General features: G+C 45.6%; 1 protein-coding gene across 1 annotated transcript in view; it reads right to left on the bottom strand.

The window, feature by feature from the left end:
- SNED1 (sushi, nidogen and EGF like domains 1) overlaps positions 1–23,187 on the bottom strand; it is a 684,146-nt gene that overhangs the window by 93,364 nt on the left and 567,595 nt on the right. Inside the window, 2 exon segments of the mRNA XM_030215639.1 lie at positions 13,101–13,199; positions 14,195–14,277. Coding sequence (XP_030071499.1) covers positions 13,101–13,199; positions 14,195–14,277 — 182 coding nt within the window.

The following is a 23,187-nucleotide window of genomic DNA, read 5'->3' on the forward strand; positions in this document are numbered from 1 at the left end:
GTGTAATCTTGGTCGCCCTGGATTTGCCGCCGCGGCCTTGGTATGTGGATCTGATCCAGTTGTTGTTCTACAGTCCCTTACATCTCAGCGTGAGGAAGGGTCTTCTGTGTCAGGGCCCAGTGGTTATGGAAGATCCCTCCCCCTTTGGTCTTATGGCATGGTCCTTGAACGGAAGAGGTTGAGGAGGAAAGGTTATCCAGAAACCATTATTACTACCATGCTTCAGGCACGGAAGCGATCTACTTCAACAGCCTATGTGAGAGTGTGGTGCACATTTGAAGCGTGGTGTGCTCAGTCGGGGGTTTCGGCGATGTCAGCCTCCATATCAGTGATTCTCACCTTTCTTCAGCAGGGACTACAGAAATCTCTACCTTTGAGTACATTGAAGGTCCAGGTGGCGGCGTTAGCGTGTTTTAGGGGTTGCCTTCAAGGTGGGTCGCTGGCGGCCCATCCGGATGTAGTTTCCTAAAGGGCGTGAACCACCTATGACTGCCTCATCCTATGCTGCTTCCGAGTTGGAGTCTGAATCTCGTCCTCAGAGCCATGCAAAAACCGCCTTTTGAGCCTTTGACGAAAGTGTCGTTAAAGGACCTTACGTTGAAAATGGTATTCTTGGTTGAGATTGCTTCAGCCAGGAGGATTTCGGAGTTGCAGGCTCTCTCATGCAGAGACCCTTTTTTGCAATTCACGGAAGCGGGGGTGTCCATTCGTACGGTTCTGTCCTTTTTACTGAAGGTGGTTTCGCGGTTCCATCTAAGCCAGTCTCTGTTGTTACCGTCGTTTCGCAGAGAGGATTATCCGGAGGATTGTAGGGCCCTGCATTGCTTGGATATCAAACGTGTCTTGATGAGATATTTGGAAGTCACCAATGCGTTCTGGCGTTCAGATCATTTGTTTGTTCTTTTTGCAGGACACAAGAAAGGTTCTCTGGCATCAAAGGCTACTGTAGCCTGCTGGCTTCAGGAGGCAATTGCGGCCGCATACTTGGCCTCAGGGAAGAATCCTCCCTTACAAGTTCAGGCTCATTCGACAAGAGCGCTGGCTTCTTCGCTGGTGGAGGTCTGTTCGGTGTCTTTGGAAGGCATTTGCAAAGCGGCCATATGGTCATCGGTTCATACTTTCGCTAAGCATTATCGGGTGGATGTGGCTGTGCACCAGGACACGGTTTTTGGTGCATTGGTTATCGCAGTGGGGTTGGGGATTTCCCGCCATACTTGAGGACTGGTTTGGTACATCCCACAAGTCTCTGGATTGATCTGTGGGACGCTATGGAAGGTAAAATTAGTCCTTACCTGATAATTTTCTTTCTGTTAGTCCCAACAGATCAATCCAGAGGCCCGCCCAGTTATGAGTTTTGTGCTGCGGTTCGGTTTGTTATTAGTTCTATAAGGATTCCTTTGTTAGCACTGTTTAATTGTTTTAGCAGTTTAAGTGTGTTGAAGGTTCCCGTACGCAAGGTTGCGGTTCTAAATTGTTCTTCTGAAGAGGCAGGAGAGTGAATTTGGTATCGCATGTTCCTCTCCACTGCTTTGGTATCGTTCATACTGAAGTGTAAGTGGCTGCACATGACCACATATAGCAAGCCTCTGGCGTTCTCTCTATCTCCACCTGCTGGTAGGCGGATATAACCCACAAGTCTCTGGATTGATCTGTTGGAACTAATGGAAAGGAAATTATCAGGTAAGGACTAATTTTACCTTCTACACTGTCAGCTAGCACATTTGCTTATTTCCGATCTGATGAAGAAGGACAACTTTCGAAAGCTAATCAAGAAATGTATTAAGTTATGTCCAATAAAAAAGGTATCATCTTATTTTCTTTTCCATGTTTTATTTTGTTTGATTTCTATTGATAACCTTAAGAGTGGACTAACACGGCTACCACACTCCTCTACCTTCTACATATAAATACTATTAGTATGACATCATGTAAAGTTCTGCAGGAGAATTTATAGACCATCATTTCATCTCCGACTTTATCTTGTATTCAGTGATGTGATCTCTTCAGCTCCTCAATCTCTTGCCAATTTTTTTTAAATTTACTAGATTGTCCATCTATTCCCTCAATAAAACAAGAAAAAAAGATGTGGGTAGTTCATGCTGGCATAACCCAGCATTAGAAAACCACCAGATTTAAGAGGCCACTGCATTTCTTAGCCCCAATTACCAGGTGTCCTGCAGGCAGGTAATTTCCAGCTTGTATAAACAGCTGTGTGCCTAGCTGCAGGCATATCAGGCAAAAGGCAGAGGGTAGTAGTGTGCATGTCACCAGAGACATTTGGACTAGTGAAAACACAACACATGCCTACCTCCCCCTGATGGCACACTGGTGACAGCTGGATAAGGCAGGAGCAATCTGTAGGTATATAGGGTGCCAGCAAGAAGAGGCAAAATATAGCCACAGCAAATTACAGATCCAAAGAGAAGATCTGCAGAAAATCAGCCAGAGGCCATAAATATAAACAACTCATTTTACAAAGATGTAAATTGAGTGATTTTCAGCGATCTTTAAAGTTTACATGTAAGGCAACACTTTTGTGTTTTCAGTGATTTTTGCCAAGGTGTGTCCTAGGAACAGTGTTTACTTTGCCCCTGATGGGCACTGTAACGCTGAAACATGGGCACTTGTTGTAACATTCAAATGTTTGTACAATACCAAAGAACTAAAGGAAGTAGGGGTATTATTTTGTAGGTGATATTTTCTCTCCTTTTTGGTTTTTACACTTTTTGTGGACAATACCAATTCACACTGCTGTCAGAGGTTACTCTTCCAATAAAGTTGTTCACATATATATCCACTGTCTGATTTTGTGTTGCTCTTCTGTTTGGTATACAGGGTGCACCAGGTGCCCTGTTATAAAATTACCCTCTATACTAAGGTTTCTCAGCCCAGTCCTTGGGACACGCTCAACCATTCCGGTTTGCAGGATATCCACAATGAATATGCATTGGATACATTTGCATGCACTACCTCCACTTTATGCAAATCTCTTTCAGGCATATTCATTGTGGGTATCCTAAAAACTTGGCTGGCTAGGTATGTCCCGAGGACTAGGTTGAAAACCACTGCTCTATACAAATAAGTTAGATGTATAAACAACAATATTCAGCTCCCATATAGAGAGGGTAATTCTGTATAGGTCATCTATAGTTAGGCACGTAAAAACAGCAATTAAGCTCTTAGTTATCATAAGGTAGACGCAAATGCAGAAGTTATGTATTCTCAAAGCTTAGTATGCAAGCGTTTAGTACACCACTACCCCATCTCAGCCCTTCCTACATACACCCCTCTTGCAATTACATGCTATAGAATTTAGGTGCTAGCATTATAGAATGGTGCGTAAGTGCAGTTATTCATGTAACTGTAAATTAGAATCAATTAGTGCCAATTAACTCTAATAATCACCAATTATTGGTTGTTAGTGTCAATTCACACCTAATTAAGCAATTAACTTGAACGCTTAACTGCTACTATTATATAACTTACATGCAAATGTGCACCCAAGGTACATAAATTTGCATGCAAGATTATAGAATGAGGTGGGTAGTTTATACATATGACTCAGATGCAGGAAAATCGGGCATAACTTGGGGCATCTGAGCCAAATACATAAGCTATGAAGATCGTTCTATAACAGGATAAGCAGACCTCTCTTTCAAGCCTATTCCACATAGGAAAGTAGGCAATGGCTTTTCTTTACAGAATACTGGCACAAGTGGCAGAAAGATGTGCTTGCATTTAAGGTTAAATCACTTGCAGCAGCTCTACAGCTGGTGTAAATGCCCAGACCTAGAGGATAGCCCAGATGTGCCTAAATTATAGTATTCTATAATATAAATGCATATTTGTGTACTCTGCATGAACTCTGCCCATGTACACGTCCACGGGCAAAATATGTGCCATCAAAATATACTGCACATTTTTCTGTTAGTCAATATTCTGTAAGATGTCATTTATGTTCATGTTTATTAAAATGTTGAATATACCGCCACTTCTACACAAGATTGTAGAGGTTTACAATAAAATATTTACATGTATGACTGAAATACTGCCATTTATGCACATTACTGAGCATATATCTAGGTGGCTCTTTAACAAATTATCACTTATATGTTGAACACTGATGTTCAGAGCTTATACAAGTAGGTTTTATGTAGATGGACTTATTTGGCACCTGTATGTATAGCTATATATGTGTATTTGTGTATAGCTATATGTGTGTATTTGGCATGTGCAGGCAAAAACTTTGGTTTTGTTTGGTTTTCTATATAATTTGCAGTTTTAAAAATTGTTTCATTTTGTTTTTATACATTTTTGTTTCAAGGCAATTTTTTTTAATTAACAGGTAGTTGAGGCTGCTGCCCCAAACAAACAAAAATACCAACTTCTGGAAAACCACTCAACCCTCCTGACCACAAATGGAGCCTCCGATGACAACCTCGACACTTACTGGGGATGCTGGTGATGTAGTGTCAAGGGAGCAACATTCCCCTTTAACGCCCAGCCCCATTGCACTGAAGTAATGTGGAGGGGCATAATCGAACGCGAACGCCCATCTCCATGGGCGTCTATGTCCGAGAACGGGTACGTGAAGGGGTGGGACAGACCGTATTTTCGAAAAAAATGGGCGTCCATCTTTCGTTTCGAAAATATGGTTTGTACAGACCAAAATGCCATGGATTTTGTCGTTTGTGAGCTGGGCATTTGGTTTTTTTTTTTTGATAATGGAAAATAAAAACGCCCAGCTCAGAAACGTCCTAATCCAAGCCATTTGTTCGTGGGAGGGGCCAGGATTCGTAGTACACTAGCCCCCCTGACATGCCAGGACACCAACTGGACACCCTAGAGGTCAGTGCGGTGGACTTCAGAAAATGCTCCCATATGCATAGCTCCCTTACCACAGGTGCTGAGCCCCCAACCTCCCTCCCCCAAAACCCACTACCCACAAATGTACAACACTACCATAGCTCTTAGGGGTGAATGGGGCACCTACATGTGGGTACAGTGGGTTTTGGAGGCCTCCCATTTACCAGCAGAAGTGTTACAGGTAGGGGGGATGGGCCTGGGTCCGCCTGCCTGAAATGTACTGCGGGACCCACTAAAAGTGCTCCAGGGACCTGCATACACGCAGGCCTCTAGGACTTGTTGCTGCTGTATAACCTTGGCACACCAGTTGACACCTGAAGACTAATCTCTTTGAAAAAGTCCTTTATTTGAATAAGCATGTTTACTCACAGTTAACTGCAGATCAGAGGTTGTGCCCCACTGGCAAAGAGTCTTCACGGTACTGAGATTAGCAGTACGTCAGAGCTGGCAGAATGCTGTACAATGCCCTCTTTCAGCAACATTCAAGGGAAGAACTAAGTGCTGTAACGTGGCTAACACATGAAAGGGATCTAAAACTGTTACAAAAATGGCCACTACCTCATGGACTACCGGAAACAAAACAGGGCACACTCTGACCCAGTAAGCAGGGGGAAAAGCATCATGGGAGTTCAGCCTACCAACTACCAACATCGTGAGCATTTAACGCAAGCTACTGGAATCACGGAGCCCATTACCCTACACCCACCACAATGCATTGCTGATGTGACTCTGCAGTGCGCATAACAGAAAAGGTGTCACACTCACCCAAGAGCCACATCAGAACCAGGGAAAGGCTGTCACAGGATAGAACACATTCTGCTGTCATGGAGGTGGGTACGGCATTTGAGGCTGGCATAGAGGCTGGAACAAAAAGTTTTTAAAGTGTTTTTTTTTGGTGGGAGGGGGTTAGTGACCACTGGGGGAGTCAGGGGAGGTGATCCCCAATTCCATCTGGTGGTCATCTGGTCAGTTGGGGCACTTTTTTGGGACTTGGACCTGAAAAAAAAGGGTCCAAATAAAGCGGACCAAATTCTCATCAAATAACGCCCTTCTTGTTTCGATTATCAGCTAAAGACGCCCATCTCTCCTCGGCCGATAACCATGCCCCAGTCCCGCCTTCACCACGCCTCCGACACGCCCCCGTCAACTTTGTTCGTTCCTGCGATGGAATGCAGTTGAAGACAACCAAAATCGGCTTTCGATTATACCGATTTGGTCGCACACGGGAGAAAGACGCCCATCTCCCAATTTGGGTCGAAATATGGGCGTCTTTCTCTTTCGAAAATAAGCTGGATAGCAACATAGTAAATGACGGCAGATAAAGACCTGAACTGTCCATCCAGTCTACCCAACATGATAAACTCATTTTACATGGTATGTGATACTTTATATGTATACTTGAGTTTGATTTGTTCCTGCCTTTCTCAGGGCACAGACTGTTCCTGTACTAAAAGTTCTGAAGCTAACGTCGCAGACCCTTAAAATTTATACACAGCCCATCCATATCTATTCAGCCATGATCAGGGCACAGACTGTAGAAGTCCATGTCGCCACCCAATCTCCGCTAAGATTCCATAGATCCATTCCTTCTAAACAGGATTCCTTTGTGTTTATCCCATGCATGTTTGAATTCCTTTACCGTTTTCATCTCCACCACTCTCGTTGGAGGGCATTCCATGTATCTACCATGCTTTCCATGAAAAAAATACTTCATGACATTACTCCTGAGTCTGCCCCCTTCAACCTCAATTCATGTCCTCTAGTTCTACCTTCCCGTCTCCAGAAAAGGTTTGTTTGCAGATTAATACCTTTCAAATATTTCAACGTCTGTATCATGTCACCCCTTCTACTTTCCTTCAAGGTGTACATGTTCAGGTCGGCAAGTCTCTCCTCGTACGGCTTGCAACGCAAATCCCATATCATTTTTGTAGCTTTTCTTTGCACCGCTTCCAGTCTTTTTATGTCTTTAGCAAGATATGGGCCTCCAAAACTGAACACAATACTCCAAGTGGGGCCTCAGCCTCACCAATGACTTGTAGAGAGGCATCAAAACCTCCTGCTGGTTATACCTCTCTATGCAGCCTAGCATCCTTCTGGCCACGGCCGTCGCCATGTCACATTGTTTCTTCACCTTCAGATCCTTGGACACCAACACCCCAAGGTCTCTTTCCTCAGTCAAGCTTACTAATCTCTTCCCTCCTATTTGGTATCTCTCTTTTGGGTTTCTGCACCCCAAATGCATCACTCTGCACTTCTTGGCATTAAATTTTAACTATAATCTGCTTTAGGGTTCAAAATACTACAAATTGGTATTTGTTAACTTGTAGTTTACAATTAACACCAGTCAATTTTGTTTTTGATTTTTAAATATGCAGTGCTCAGTGTGTGTTGCTGTGCCAATTTACCATTGATCTCGGTAACAGCATCTAGCACGACAACTTTAAACCATCATAGCACTAAACCTGCCTAACCTTCCTCTCTCGCTGGATGCTACTAAGCATAACAGACCTCCATTTATTTCTTTTATCAATCCCCATCCACACTTACATTCAATCATTACCTGCTCTTTCCCCTTTGGGATTTTTGTTTATGGCCTTCTTACATAATTCACCTCTCTAGAGGGAGTGTAGGGAAAATTGAAGGCCTAGTTCTGGGTGTTGTGGCAATAGTAGGTTACAAATGAGCATGGGAACTGTGCAAGCAAATACTGTTTAGAATAGAGAGCTGAGAACAAGGGAAGCTGGGGAAGTCATTTACAAACCAGAGATGCCAAAGGTGGTCTGCCCCAAAGAGTGAGATTTAAATGCGATGTGTCTGAAGTATACATTTTAAGTGTCAAAACGTATCTCAAATGGAAGGATTCTAAGCAATTGAAAATGATATTTAGCTTTCTTTGAAGTCTCTGAAAGGATGCAGACACAGTGGAGGCAGTATCAGAAAAATTTCCCCAACTAATTAGAGGGGCAATATTCAAACTGCACAATTAGTGTTATCTTGCTGCTGTGTTTTTCCCTCTGCCACACTGGGCTCTCCCAAGCAGTGCTGCCACTCCTTCAACCCACTCCTATTACTTTTGGGACCTTTAACACAGTACATCTTCTGCTGCAGACCTCATTCCACTGCTGCTGCTTGGGTTTGTCCAGTCTGTTTTTCTGCTGTACTGGTCCTGCTCTTGTGTTTAAGGGCCTTCTAGCCAATCTGGGTGCCACACTGCCTGCCAGCAAGTTTCAAGCAGGTTTCATTGAAAAAAGAGATAGAGCAGCGTTTAAACTAGGAACGGGGGGAAGGCCAACAGTCGCACAAAAGCGTTTGGTTCGGAATAAGGTATCTTGCAAAGATATCGCCCAAACAGGGAAGACAGGGTTTTTTTGATAGTGAGGTTGCAAAAGATACTGTGGTAGATTCAATGACCTTCAATAAAAATAATAAAAACCAGACAAAAGATAGTTAAATAGTAAACAACATGATGTGATAAGGAATAACAAGTCTAGCTTGAAGTGTCTGTATGCAAATGCTAGGAGCCTAAGACATAAGATGGGAGAATTGGAATATATTGCACTGAATAAAGAAACAGACATAATAGGCATCTCTGAGACCTGGTGGAAGGAGGATAACCAGTGGGACACTGTCATACCGGGGTACAAATTATATTGTAGTGATAGGGTGGACCGGATTGGGGGAGGAGTAACATTGTACATTAACGAGAGGCTTGAATCAAATAGATTGACAATTCTGCAGGAAACAAAAGACCTATTGGAAACATTGTGGATCGACATTCCATGTGTAAAGGGGAAAAGGACGGTGATAGGAGTGCACTACCGTCCGCCCGACCAGGATGAGCAGACGGACGCAGTCATGTTAAAGGAAGTTAGTGAGGCAAATAAAATAGGCAACGCAATAATAATGGGTGATTTTAATTACCCCCATATAGACTGGGTTAATGTAACATCAGGGCATGCTAGGGATGTAAACTTCTCGATGAAATAAAGGACATCTTTATGGAGCAGCTCTAGACTTAGTCATTTGTGGAGTGCATGATCTGGTACGGGAGGTAGTGGTCCGGGGGCCACTTGACAACAGTGATCATAACATGATCGCCTTTGAAATTTGCTTTCAAAAAGGTAAACATAGGAAGTCAAATATGTTAGCATTTAACTTTAAAAAAGGAAGCTATGATAAAATGAGAAGAACGGTAAAAAAAAAAAGAGGAGCAACTGAGAGGGTAAGAAACCTACAACAGGCGTGGATGCTGTTCAAAAACACCGTCCTGGAGGCCCAGGCCAAACATATTCCACATATCAGAAAAGGAGGACGGAAAAACCAAATGACAGCCGGCGTGGTTAAAAAGTGAAGTAAAGGAGGCTATAGGAGCTAAAAAGGAATCCTTCAGAAAATGGAAGAAGGAACCAACTGAGTGGAGGAGTGGCCTAGTGGTTAGGGTGGTGGACTCTGGTCCTGGGGAACTGAGTTCCATTCCCACTTCAGGTACAGGCAGCTCCTTGTGACTCTGGGCAAGTCACTTAACCCTCCATTGCCCCAGGTACAAATAAGTACCTGTATATGTAAGCCGCATTGAGCCTGCCATGAGTGGGAAAGCACAGGGTACAAATGTAACAAAAAAAAAAAAGAAGTGGCATAAGGAATGTCAAGTCAGATGCAAAGCGCTGATAAGAAAGGCAAAGAGGGATTTTGAAAGTAAGACAGCGTTAGAGGCGAAAACTGATAGTAAAATTTTTTTTAGATACATTAAAAGCAGGAAACTGGCAAAAGAATTGGTTGGCCCGCTGGATGACCGGGGTGTAAAAGGGGCGATCAAGGAAGACAAAGAAATAGCAGAAAAACTAAATGAGTTCTTTGCTTAGGTCTTCACCGAGGAAGAAATGGGTGGGATACCAGTGCCGGACAGGGTATTCGAAGCTGAAGAGTTGGAAAGACGTCTTGAAATGTCTGTAAATATGGAAGACGTAACGGAGCAGTTCTGCAAACTGAAGAGTAGCAAATCTCCTGGACCGGATGGTATTCACCCTAGGGTACTGATAGAACTAAAAAATGAACTGGCAGAACTACTGTTATTGATTTGTAGTTTATCCTTAAAATCGAGCATGGTACCAGAAGATTTGAGGGTGGCCAATGTAATGCCGATATTTAAAAAAGGTTCCAGAGGAGATCCGGGAAATTATAGACCGGTGAGTCTGACGTCAGTGCCGGGTAAAATGGTAGAGACTATTATCAAGAACAAAATTACAGAGCACATTCAAAAGCATGGACTAATGGGACAAAGTCAACATGGATTTAGTGAAGGGAAGTCTTGCCTCACCAATCTGCTGCATTTCTTTGAAGGGGTAAACAAAAATGTGGACAAAGGTGAGCCGGTTGATATTGTGTATCTAGATTTTCAGAAAGCGTTTGATAAGGTTCCTCGTGAAAGACTACAGAGGAAATTAGAGGGACATGGGATCTGAGGTAGTGTCTTACTGTGGATTAGAAACTGGTTGAAAGATAGGAAACAGAGAGTAGGATTAAAGGGTCAATATTCGCAATGGAGAAAGGTAGCAAATAGAATGTTGGGTATCATTAGGAAAGGGATTGAAAACAAAAATAAGGATATTATTCTGCCATTGTATCGCTCCATGGTGCGACCGCACCTCGAGTATTGTGTTCAATTCTGGTCGCCGCACCTCAAAAAAGACTTTGAGGCTTATTTTCAAAGCACTTAGCCTCCCAAAGTTCCATAGAAACCTATGGAACTTAGCCTCCCAAAGTGCTTTGAAAATATGCCTCATAGTGGAATTTGAAAAGGTGCAGAGAAGGGCGACAAAGATGATACAGGGGATGGGACGACTTCCCTATCAGGATAGGCTGAAGAAGCTGGGGCTCTTCAGCTTGGAGAAAAGGCGGCTGAGGGGAGATATGATAGAGGTCTATAACATAATGAGTGGAATGGAACGGGTCGATGTGGAGTGTCTGTTTACGCTTTCCAAAAATACTAGGACAAGGGGGCATGCAATGAAGCTGCAGTGTGGTAAATTTAAAACGAATCGGAGGAAATATTTCATCACTCAATGCGTAGTTAAACTCTGGAATTCGCTGCCGGAAAAGGTGGTTAAGGCGGTTAACTTAGCGGACTTCAAAAAGGGTTGGACAGCTTCCTGGAGGAAAAAGCTATAGAATGTTATTGAATGGACGAGGGAATAAAACAGTATTTCTAGGATGGGCGGGACAAATTGCTTGTTCTTTTGGCCACTGTCGGTGACATAGTGCTGGGCTCGATGGACCCTTGGTCTGTCCCAGCATGGCGATGCTTATGTACTTAAAATGGATGGAAAAGCCCTTCTGTTACACTATAAAATTGTGTGCCCTATAGATTTCAGTTGGGATGAATGAAACGAAACACACACACAATTTGGTGTATAAAGATGAACTGAATGGATAAACATTTTTGGCACGCACATCCCTACTTCAAATATATTATACAGTACATAGTGGATATGGTTTTCTCTGTAAAGCTGTAGCATTTTGGTTTAACCTTTCAATGAGCTCTTATGAGAGAGAGCATGAATAGGGTATGAAGAAAACAAGGTGTTGCAAGTAGATTCTTTTAATTAAGGTCAACATGTCCAGCAAAATATAATCTTCTAATAGGATGCTGTAGTACTGAATGATAGAGCATAGTTAGGATATGAGAGGCAGCACCTTCTTATAAGAAGCTGCAGTAATGAAGGATATCACATAGCCACACTATGAAGGATACCACCTTCTAACAACATGAGGCTACTTTTCAAAGCAACTAGACTTACAAAGTTACACAGGTTGCTATGGAACTTTGTAAGTTTAAGTGCTTTGAAATACGTCTCCATATCATAGTATTGAAGGGTGAAGCATGGCATACTATGAGGGACAGCATCTTCTAATAGAATGCTGCAGTACTGAAGGATGGAGCATAACCATGAGATAAGGGACAGCACTTTGTAACACAGCCTGTTGCTATACTGAAGAAGAGAGCATGACCAGGGTACAAGGGACTACATCTTCTAACATTCTGCATTATTAATGAATGAAACATAGCCATGGTATGAGGGATAACTCTTGCTTAACTGTTGATGAATGGAATGTGGCCATGGAGTGAAGCACTAATTCTGATAGCTGGATCATAGATACTTTTGAGAGATAGCATCTTGACACCAAAAGCATACTGCGATACTGAAGGATTAGGTACTGCTGAGGTCAGTGGTGTCTCTATGTTAGCTGCCACTCGGGGTGGATCACCATTGCGCACCCCCCCGGTGCATCACCCTCTGGCGCATCACCCCAATGCACATCATCTCCCCCCTGGCTCATCAACTCCGCCCCCCAGTGCATCACCTCTGCCCCCTGGCGCATCACCTCCTGGGGGTGCAGGGAGCAGCCGCATAGCTGTCAGCTGTGCCGATTCCCTGCCCCGGAACAGGAAGTAAAGTCAGAGGGAGCAGGAAACTTGTGAAACCAACAGCCACGCGGCTGCTCCCTGCACCCTCTTGCAGCGTGCACTTCAGATGGACCGCCTTTACCGCCCTGTCGTTGGTACACCACTGGCTGAGGTACAAGGAACTGCACCTTCTAACAGCATTGAAAGGTAGAGTCTACAAGGGATAGATTTTCTAAGTGCATGCTGTACTATTGAAGGGAGCAGCACAGCCAGGTTATGAAAAGATGGTCCTACAGCAGCACAGTATGCCTAGATGCCAAACTGTGGTTATTTGATTGAGCCTATGCAGCTCTGGCAGCATAACAGTTCCTGAAACACAGTTTGGCTAATATTCAGCACTATTTAACTGTCCAGGAATGGATCCTGGCTGGTTAAACAGCACTTAACCAGCTAAGCGCTAATATTCAGTGTGAGATAGCTGATTATCTCCACTGATTAGCACTTAGCACATAGCGGCTAACCGACTATATCGTGTGATATAACTGGCTAGCCGCAAATATTCAGCGCTTTGTTGGCTATGTTTAGCAGCCAAAATGGACCACCTAAATAGCAATCCTGTCTTTGGCTGCTATAAACTTAACTGGCCAGTGCTGAATATTAACTTTGTTCGGTTAAATTTAAGATGGCCAACCCCCCCCCACCCCCCTAGATATTCAAAGCAGGTCACCATAAACTTAGCCGGCCTGCCTTCTGCAGGCTGAATATCGGCTGGAATGCATTGTTTTCAAATCCCTGCACTGGTTGAGCATTGGCATACTCATAGACTTACTCTCTGTCTTGTTGTTCTCTGGTTCAGATAGCTGCAGGGCCAGGCTGAGCTGGATGGCTGACTCTTCCAGGTCTTCCAACTTTACTGGATCTTCTGGTTCTACAATACATTCATGAAACTCATCAGTGATAGAAGTGTGCTTCAGAATATCATCTTATATGTTTTTTTCCCTAGACTGCATCCTTTGTGTTTCTTTATCATTGTATTTTCTGAGCATTTTCAGGAGTTAAGTTGCAGGGCGTTGGGATGGTAATTTGTGTGTAGGTATGTCTGCAGATCTTGCATTTCTAATTATCACTTGGTTTATTCCCAGAGCATACCACAAATCCAAAGCAGTCCATGTTTTTCAGTTGCTAATCCAACCATGCATTCATCTGCCCAATTGTTATGGTCATCATCACCACTTTTATTTATACACTGCCTTTCTACAATAATGATTAAATCAGTGTATCAAGTTATAGCAATAAAAAGTAAAAAAAAAAAAAACATACGATAAAGCAATACACATCATAAACAAAAATAAAACATTAAGGGGCCATTTTACTAAAGCTTAGTGCACACTAAATGCTAAGAAGCTCATAGCTATACAATAGGTTTTTAAACATTTAGTGTGCGCTAATTCTGTTAGTATATGCTAAGCTTTAGTAAAAAGGCCCTTAAGTAAAATCTATAACAACAAAATTAAAATTAGACAGCTATTAAAATTCAATCAAAAGTCATGTCTTAGTGGCCTTCCTAAAACATAACTGATTTATTAAGAAGCATAAATCCCTAGGTAACCGATTCCAACACAGTGGACCAGTATGAGAGAAAGCACATTGTCTGCTAGAGGAAGTCCTCAGGGCACATCAAGTCCCATCAGGTTTTCTGGATATCTATAATGAATATGCATGAGAAATATTTGCATACCAAGGAGGAAGTGCATGCCAATCTATTTCATGCATTTTCATGGTGAATTTCCTGGAAACCCTGTGCTAGAGGACAGTCTTATCTTTGACAGAGAAAATACTCTGCTTGTTACAGTCATCGGCTCTGCTCGCACAAGGTACAATATCTAAGGTTTGAAAACTGCTGCTAAACCTTAGGATACGCACTTTTTTTTAGGGTGACAGATTTATTCTGTGAAGTGCCAAATTTCACACTGATTCGTCCTCTGCCATCCAACAACTCAGTGAATCTGTTAAAGGAACAAATAATACATAAGTGCACATCCTGACACTGCATGGGAAAGTTTGCACATTTACAGGGTGAAATGGAAGGATTTTAAAGATTGCTTTTCAACTCTGTCTGAGTGACCGACAGTGCACTCTGGGTCTGTGTTTTTGATTAAAAGCAATTTTCTTTTTTTTAATAATAATTCTGTTTGTGTGAAAATGATACAAAAATATATAGCACGGATTGCGGGTCAGAGAATTTTGGCAAGATATTTAGAATTATGTACAAAATACTAATTTTACTGTTTTTCATGTAGATGCCCATTGCAAGGGTAATACTTTAGAACGCCTCTACAATGCAGTGGCTGATGAACAAAGTAAAATCACAGCCCTCGAGGAGGAAACTGTGGAAGAGCCAGATAATTGTTCAGGTTTGGCGAAATAGGCGCACCAAAAATGTGGACATCTGGGAGGAAAGGCCACTTACAAGTGTTTGGGCAGATCGTGGTATTAGTTTAACTATGGATGTTATTAAAACTGTTATTGCTGAATGTCTGGTCTGTTAATACCAGACTAGGTGATCTGTTCCCCACTTGACTAAGGGGTAATTACAAAGGGGAAAATTACCTGGCCAAATTTGGCAGATGGATTACACAGGACCTTTACCTAATTCGCAAGGATGTCAATATGTGTGCACAGCAGTAGATACTTATTCTGGATATTTAATTGCATATCCTTGCAGGTGAGCTACTCAAGCTAACACTATTAAAACTTAAGAATTGATATGCCTTTATTATGGTATTCATCTCCACGTTTAAACTAATAATGGTTCGCCTGGATGTAGTGATGCATGACAAGTGATGTGATGTATGTATAAAAAGCCTGGATGTAGTGATACATGACCATTGATTTGATGTATATATATATATATATTGTATTATATGTCTTTATTATTGTTTCTCTTCAACTACATAGATATGTATATTTCTTTATCATTGTATATCTTAGACAATAATGACTTATACACACTCCGTTTGAAGTGAGCCTCTAATAAAAGTCTAATTTACCTAATACGAATCCAAAAGAATCTGCAGTAATTTCTGAGCAGTCTGTATTAGTGATTGAACAGCCAGGCTGTGCCAGCAGAGCAAAACACAGGGTAATTTTATAACAGTTGCCTATGTCGAGAGGTCAAGTAGGTACCTATTGTAAGGTTATTTTATAAAGCCATATAGGCAGCTGTTTCTTTTTATAAAATACCAGCAAAAAAGTAGCCAAAATCGAAGCTAACATGTGGCCAAATACATTTACACCAGCTGCCATGGAAATGTATGTGGCTGAAGCATGCATGTTCAGAAAGGACTATATGTCTTTAAAAAATAACGCTTAGTGCTATTCTAAAGTTAGATGCGGTTTATAGAATAATGCTTATGCTCGGGAATTGCACCTAACTTTAGGCGTCGCCACTTGCACTAACTGAAATGTGGTGCAAATCCTCACACTTAAATTAGGTGTGTATCCCCCTTATTCTATAACTACACGCGTAAATTCTAGGAATGCCCCGATCTGCTCATGACCCTCCCATTTATTCACCCTTTTCAGACTTGCACATAAAATTTAGGCACATAACTGCCAATTAAATCCAATTAGCACAAATAATTGCTTGTTAGGATGCCAATTATCAATGCTAATTGGTTCATTATTCAATTAAGTAGCTCACACCCAAATTTGCGCAAGTCAAAGCACCATATATAGAATCCGGGGGTAAGTGTACATTTAATAACAGGTAAGTACTTCATGATTCTGCCCCACACTCTGCTCAAACACCTCCCCAAACAGGCCCATACCCTTTCACATACAAATATGCATGTGGGGCATAATTTGCATACATATAAGCATATACATGCAAAAAAATCCCTTATAGAGGGGATCTTTTACAGAGCGGCGGTCAACCCAACGCGGACTCGCTCTTCTGGGACTACTGTCAGCTCAATGCAGCCACTAGCGGTAGTCTGGCCCCGAGTGCGCGCCATTTGCAGGGGAAAAAGAAAACCCCTGGAAGTAGCTTGTGTGGCAGTAACCCGGCAGTAATCAGGCATCGCCACATGCTGCCCATGCTGCCCATCCAGCATTTCTTCTGTCTCCCCTCCTCTCCCCTGCCCTCCATCCACCCATGTCCAGCGACCCTCCTCTCCCCTGCCCTCCATTCACCCATGTCCAGTGACCCTTCTCTCCCCCTGCCCTGCATGCACCCAGTGACCCTCCCCTGCCCTCCATGCACCCATACCCAGTGACCCTCCTCTCCCCTGCCCTCCGCCCACCCATGTCTGGTGACCCTCCTCTCCCCTGCCCTGCATGCACCTATATATCCAGCGACCCTTCTCTCCCCTGCCCTGCATGCACCCATACCCAGTGACCCTCTGTTCCCCTGCCCTCCATCCACCCAATCCAGCAGTGACCCTCCTCTCCCCTGCCCTCCATCCACCCATACCCAGCAACGACCCTTCTCTCCCCTTCATGATCCACCCATGCCCAGCGACGACCCTTCTCTCCCCTCCATGATCCACCCATGCCCAGCGACTCCCTAGTTCTCTCCCCTGCCACCACCTCCCGAGTTGTTAATAGAATTCTCCTCCCTCCCTCCCGTCACCGATCTGACTCCTTTAATTCTTCAGGGCAGGCAGCCTTGCCTGCCCACTGCAAGTGCTGACTCTCCCCCGCTGGTGCTGCCGGTTCGCGCTTCAAAATGGCCGCCAAGACTTACAAGGGCGAAGTCTCGCGAGGCTGCCTCTGGAAGTCTCGGCGGCCATTTTAAAGCGCGAACCTGCAGCACCAGCGGGGGAGAGTCAGCACTTGCAGCGGGCAGGCAAGACTGCCTGCCCCGAAGAATTCGTCAGGTCGGTGATGTGAGGGAAGAGGGAGGGAGGAGAGCCGGCTCGCGGGTTTCAACAACCGGCTCGCAACAGCCGAGCAAAGTTAACAAGCGGCTCTTGTGAGCCGGCTCCAGCACACCACTGGCTCCCCACCACATGGCCATATGTGTCTGGGGGCTTTTTACCTGCTGCAGTAAAAAGGGCCCTGACGCACAGAAAAAATGGCACCCAACACTAGTACAGGACCCTTTTTCCCACAGCTTGGTAAAAGGACCCCATAATTACCTCCTTACTGTGCACTCACATGCAAACATTCAAGGAAAGAATCTATATGCTTTTAGACAAGCTAGTAAGATGAAATTAGGCCTTACCTGCTAATTTTCTTTCCTCTAGACTCTCCAGACCGGTCAAGACGCTTGGGTTATGCACTCCTACCAGCAGAGGGAGACTGAGAACACTAAAACTGTAACAATGTATAAGCCACCTGCCAACCCTCAAGTAGCCAGTAAATCAGTAACAAAGCAGAAAAGAACAATCAAACACATAAAATGAATACATAGAACCCTGTACTCAGAACTCAATACAGACACGAATGTGCTTCTGTCGACTAAACGCCAAAGCGCTGCGGTCCGCCCCTGACAATGCAGAGGCTACTACCACTGAACTTCAGAAAACGAGAAGTCCAGAACTAAAGACCTATCAGTCATAGCAACCCTGAGGCACAAAACCAAAACCAGTCTGCAGACCACACTAGACTAAAACATATCGGGTGGGTTCTTGACCAGTCTGGAGGGTCTAGAGGAAAGAAAATTAGCAGGTAAGGCCTAATTTCACCTTCCTCAGCAACCCTCCAGACCGGTCAAGATGCTTGGGAAGTACTAAAGCAGTAAATAGTCTAAGGGCGGGAACCCCAAAAACCAGAAGTCAGAACTGCTGCATCAAAACTCGCAGCCTCTCCAGCCTGCACATCAATCCTATAATGCTTCACAAAAGAATGCAGGGAGGACCAGACAGCCGCTCTGCAAATATCTTGAGGAGGAATCAAACTACTTTCAGCCCAGGAGGAAGTCACCCCCCCCCCCCCCCGAGTAGAATGTGCCTTAAGTACCGAAGGCACCTCACGCCCCTTGAGCAAATATGCCGAAGAAACTGCCTCTTTCAACCATCTGGATATCGTTGCTTTAGAAGCTGCAGCACCCTTCTTAGGTCCCCCATACAACACAAACAACCTATCAGAGGCCCGAAACACTTGAGGCCTTGTCAAGGAAGAACGCAAAGCTTGACGAACATCCAATTTAGCTAAACGGCGTTGAGTCGAATCTCCCGACCTATCGCCCAAAACCAGCAAAGAAATGTCCTGATTCACATGAAAAGAGGAAACCACCTTAGGCAAAAAGGATGGAAAGGGCTTCAGGGACACCTTTTCCTTAGAAAAAGTAAAAAAAGGAGCACGACAAGACAAAACCTGCAACTCCGAAATCCACCGAGCCGAAGCAATAGCCACCAAAAACACCGTCTTCAGAGTGAGATCCTTAAAAGTACTCGAAACCAATGGCTCAAAGGGGGAACCCACCAACATCAGATTCAAATCCCACGGAGGAACCACCTGATGCCGCGGCGGATGAATCAACTTCACGTCCCGCAAAAAATGAACCACATCCGGAGAAGAGGCCAAGGATACACCCTGTACCTTCCCCCAGAAACAAGCCAAAGCCGCCACCTGTACCTTCAAAGAGGAAAGAGTGAGACCTCTATCCACACCATCTTGCAAAAATTCAAGCACTTCTGGAACCAAAATGCGCCAAGGAGAATAAGAACGCTCCTGACACCAATTTTCAAAAATCCGTCACATGCGAACATAAGCGACAGAGGTGGACTGTTTACAGGACTGCAACATAGTATCAATTACTCTGGACGAAAACCCTTTCTTCCGCAACCTGTTCCTCTCAAGAGCCAAGCCGTAAGCGAGAACGGAGACAGATCAGGCATCACTATGGGGCCTTGCACTAACAACACCGACTCCTCCAGAGACAGCGAACCCCGAACTGCCAGATGCACTAGATCTCCGTACCACGACCGACGAGGCCAATTCGGAGTTACCAGAATCACCGTGCCTAAGTGCCGCTCTATTCTCTGAACTACACAACCTACCAGGGCCCAAGAAGGAAACACGTACAACAGCTGTTGAGGAGGCCATGGAAGCACCAGGGCGTCGAACCCCTCGGACTGCGGATCCTGACGACGACTGAAAAACCGGGGCACCTGAGCATTGGCGGACGTCGTCATGAGGTCCATCACAGGCAGACCCCACTCCATCACCAGACGATGAAACAGCAGACGATGAAGTGACCACTCTCCGGGGTGAAATGTGCTCAGAAAATCCACGCTCTCGTTGTCCACGCCAGCCACGTGACCTGCTGACAGACACTGCAGATGAACTTCCGCCCAACGCATTAGCTCCACTGTCTCCTTGGTGACCGCCTGACTCTTCATGCCCCCTTGACGATTGACATATGCGACGGCCGTGGCATTGTTGGACAGAACTCGGACCGCCTTGCTGCCTAGAAGATACTGAAGAGCCTGGAGAGCCAAACGGATCGCCCGCGTTTCCAGACGATTGATGGACCATCCAGCTTCCTCCGATGACCAACGGCCATGGACCCCCTGTCCGAGGCAATGGGCCCCCCAACCTCCTAGACTGGCATCCGTGGTGAGAACAATTCAGTCCGGAGGATCCAAGGGCACGCCCTTCTCCAGATTTGGCATGTGAAGCCACCACTGAAGGCTGAGGCGGGGAGCATCTGGCAAAAAGAGTCTCTCCTCCAAGTCCTGAGTCTGAGGAGACCAGCGATCCAATAGGGACGACTGTATCTGCCGCATGTGAGCCCGGGCCCACGGAACTACTTCTATCGACGCTACCATGAGACCCAATACCTGCAGATAAGAGCGAGTTGAAGGAAGTCTCTTGGAGCAAAGTTGATGAATCAGAGCCTGCATCTTGACAATCCGAGCTGACGGTAGGAACACTCGCTCCTTCAACGTGTCGAAATGAACTTCCAGATACTCCAAGGACTGCGACGGAACTAGGTGACTCTTGTCCACATTCACTACCCAACCAAGCGACTCCAAGAAACTCACCACTCTCGCGGTCGCCTCTACACTCTCTTGCCTTGCCTTGGCTCGAATCAGCCAATTGTCGCGATACGGATGGACCAAGATTCCTTGCTTCCTCAGTGCCGCTGCTACAACCACCATAACCTTGGAAAAGGTACGACGCGCCGTCTTAAGACCGAACAGCAGGGCACAGAATGAATTGAAAATGCTGTCCTAAGACCGCAAAACGAAGAAAACGCTAATGCGCTGCCCGGATGGGAATATGTAGATAGGCTTCTGTCAGATCCAACAAAGTGAGAAACTCCCCCGACTGAACCGCTACGAAGACCGAATGTAAAGTCTCCATCCAGAAGGAGAGAACATTCAGCGCCTCGTTGACCCTTTTCAGATCTAAAATAGGCCGGAAGGCACCCTCCTTCTTGGGAACCACAAAATAAATCGAGTAACAACCCGCCCCCCTCTCTGAGGAGGGGTACGGGAACCACAGCCCCCAGATTGACCAACCGAAGGAGGGTTTGGCGAATTGCCCTGGCCTTGAGACGAGAGCGACACAGAGAGCCCAGAAAAAAATCGGGAAGAGGGCCATCAAACTCTAGGGCTGCATACGTTGAAAAAAATCGCCCTCTAGGCACACCATTGGCCCTACCCGGCCTGTACCGCTGAGCATCTCGCAGATGACCATGGCCCGATAGCCCTCGACTACCTGTTCTGGGACGCATCTCTGGCAGGCACGGAACCTTAGCATTCCCAAGACTGCGTACCAACTTATCCAGCTCTTCCCCAAACAGCATAGAACCCTTGAAGGGGAGACAACACAACTTGGACTTAGAGGCCGCATCTGTGACCCAACCTCGAAGCCAAAGAGCCCAACGAGCTCCCACAACCAATGCCATATTTTTTGCCGACGCTCGCAGCAAATCATAAAGAGCATCCACTAAGAAGAAGAGCTTATCTCCAGCTTGGCTAGTTCCTGCACCCAGGAAGATCTATCCACCGCTGGATCATCTAAGAGTTTTTCAGCCCAGCGGAAGCAAGCACGAGCTACTAAACCTCCACACACCAAGGCCTGCAGCAACAAGGCAGACAGATCAAAACTACGCCTAATAAAGGATTCCAACTTCCTATCTTGAGGATCCCTAAGAGCAGTCCCCCCGTCAACAGGAATAGCAGTGGCTTTAGTGACTGCCGTCACCACTGCGTCTACTGTAGGAGACTTTAAGGAGTCCCTATCCTCTTGCGGAAGAGGATAAAGCCTTGCCATAGCTCTAGCCATCCTACAAGCAGAATCTGGGGAAGACCACTCCTGCATGATATCTCTGAGGTCTTTATTCATGGGAAAAGAATGGGAAGACCGGCGAATACCCTTAACCAGCAGATCTACCTGCTTTACCTCCGCCACCGTGGTCTCAGGAGAATCAAATTTAAGGGTAGCAACCACCTGGACCGATATACACATATCACCCCTCTCCTTAAGTCACTTCACTGGCTTCCGATCAGGTACCGTATACAGTTCAAGCTTCTCCTACTAACCTACAAATGCACTCGATCTGCAGCCCCTCCTTACCTCTCTACCCTCATCTCCCCGTACGTTCCTACCCGTAACCTCCGCTCTCAAGACAAATCCCTCCTCTCAGTACCCTTCTCCACCGCCGCCAACTCCAGGCTCCACCCTTTCTGCCTCGCCTCACCCCATGCTTGGAATAAACTCCCTGAGCCCATACGCCAGGGCCCCCTCCCTGCCCATCTTCAAATCCTTGCTCAAAGCCCACCTCTTCAATGTCGCCTTTGGCACTTAACCACTACGCCTCTGTTCAGGAAATCTTGACTGCCCCAACTTGACATTTCGTCCTTTAGATTGTAAGCTCCTTCGAGCAGGGACTGTCCTTCTTTGTTAAACTGTATAGCGCTGCGTAACCCTAGTAGCGCTCTAGAAATGTTAAGTAGTAGTAGTAGTAGTACCTGATCAATCAATTCAGCCAGCTCACCTCTATGAAAGATCCTCACTACCGAGGGATCTTCACCTGGCAAGGACCCCTCCTCCTCAGGACAGGTGTCCAAAAGAACGTCATCTCCAAGATCACTGCACTCCTCTTCTGAGTGCTGTAAGGACAAAAACTCAGGGTCTTCTGACGACTCCAGACGAGGGCGCTTGGCAACTAAGGGACCTACCCCCTTCTGAAGGTCTGCCTGCTGGGATCCTGACTTCCATGCCTGGAACATCGACCAAATAAAATCAGGTGGGAATCCCATGCCCCTGAGCACTCAGGAGACCAGCCTACGTTCTGCCCCTGAAAATCCTGCAACGTCTGAGGCGAAACCGCAGGGCCGGAGGAAACCAAGATGGTAGCGGTTCCCGCCAAAATCAGAACCGCCCCTACCACACCTGGGATGAAGGACGTATCGAGCCCGAGCCGACCCCAGAAACCTCTGCGGACAATACCGGAGGCGAAGAAAGAGGTGGTTTCAGCTCCCCACAGAGCCTGCATTGTGCCCCCGGCGTGTCCACACCTCAGCGCGCACAGAACCGGCAACGGGACGGTTTCCCCGCTGACATCCCTCAGGGAAGAAAGGAGGTAAGCAACCCAACAGGCAGCAGCGCCCAGACTCACTCTCTCTCACAAACGCACTGCAGCTCTCCTGGTCAGCCCCAAAACAAACAAGCAGAGCTTTTCTTTTCTTTTTTTCAACTGGCTTCTTATCTCCCAGCCCAGTTGCTAAAAGCTGCAAGGGCTATGGCTCTCAAGGTTCCTGCAATCACACAGGAGCCAAGGCACAGGGCTGACTGCTCAGGAGAGCACAGCAGGGGGAGGGACCCGATCACCGGGTGTGACACCCCAGGGCAAAAACGGAGCCCCACCAGACCCACTTCCCCGAAGCAGAGTCTAAGTACAGGGTGCTAACCAACAAAAGGCCTAAAACAAATCCCAGGCCTACCAGACCAGACTG

Source organism: Microcaecilia unicolor, chromosome 10 (genome assembly GCF_901765095.1).
Source record: "Microcaecilia unicolor chromosome 10, aMicUni1.1, whole genome shotgun sequence".
Taxonomy (NCBI): domain Eukaryota; kingdom Metazoa; phylum Chordata; class Amphibia; order Gymnophiona; family Siphonopidae; genus Microcaecilia; species Microcaecilia unicolor.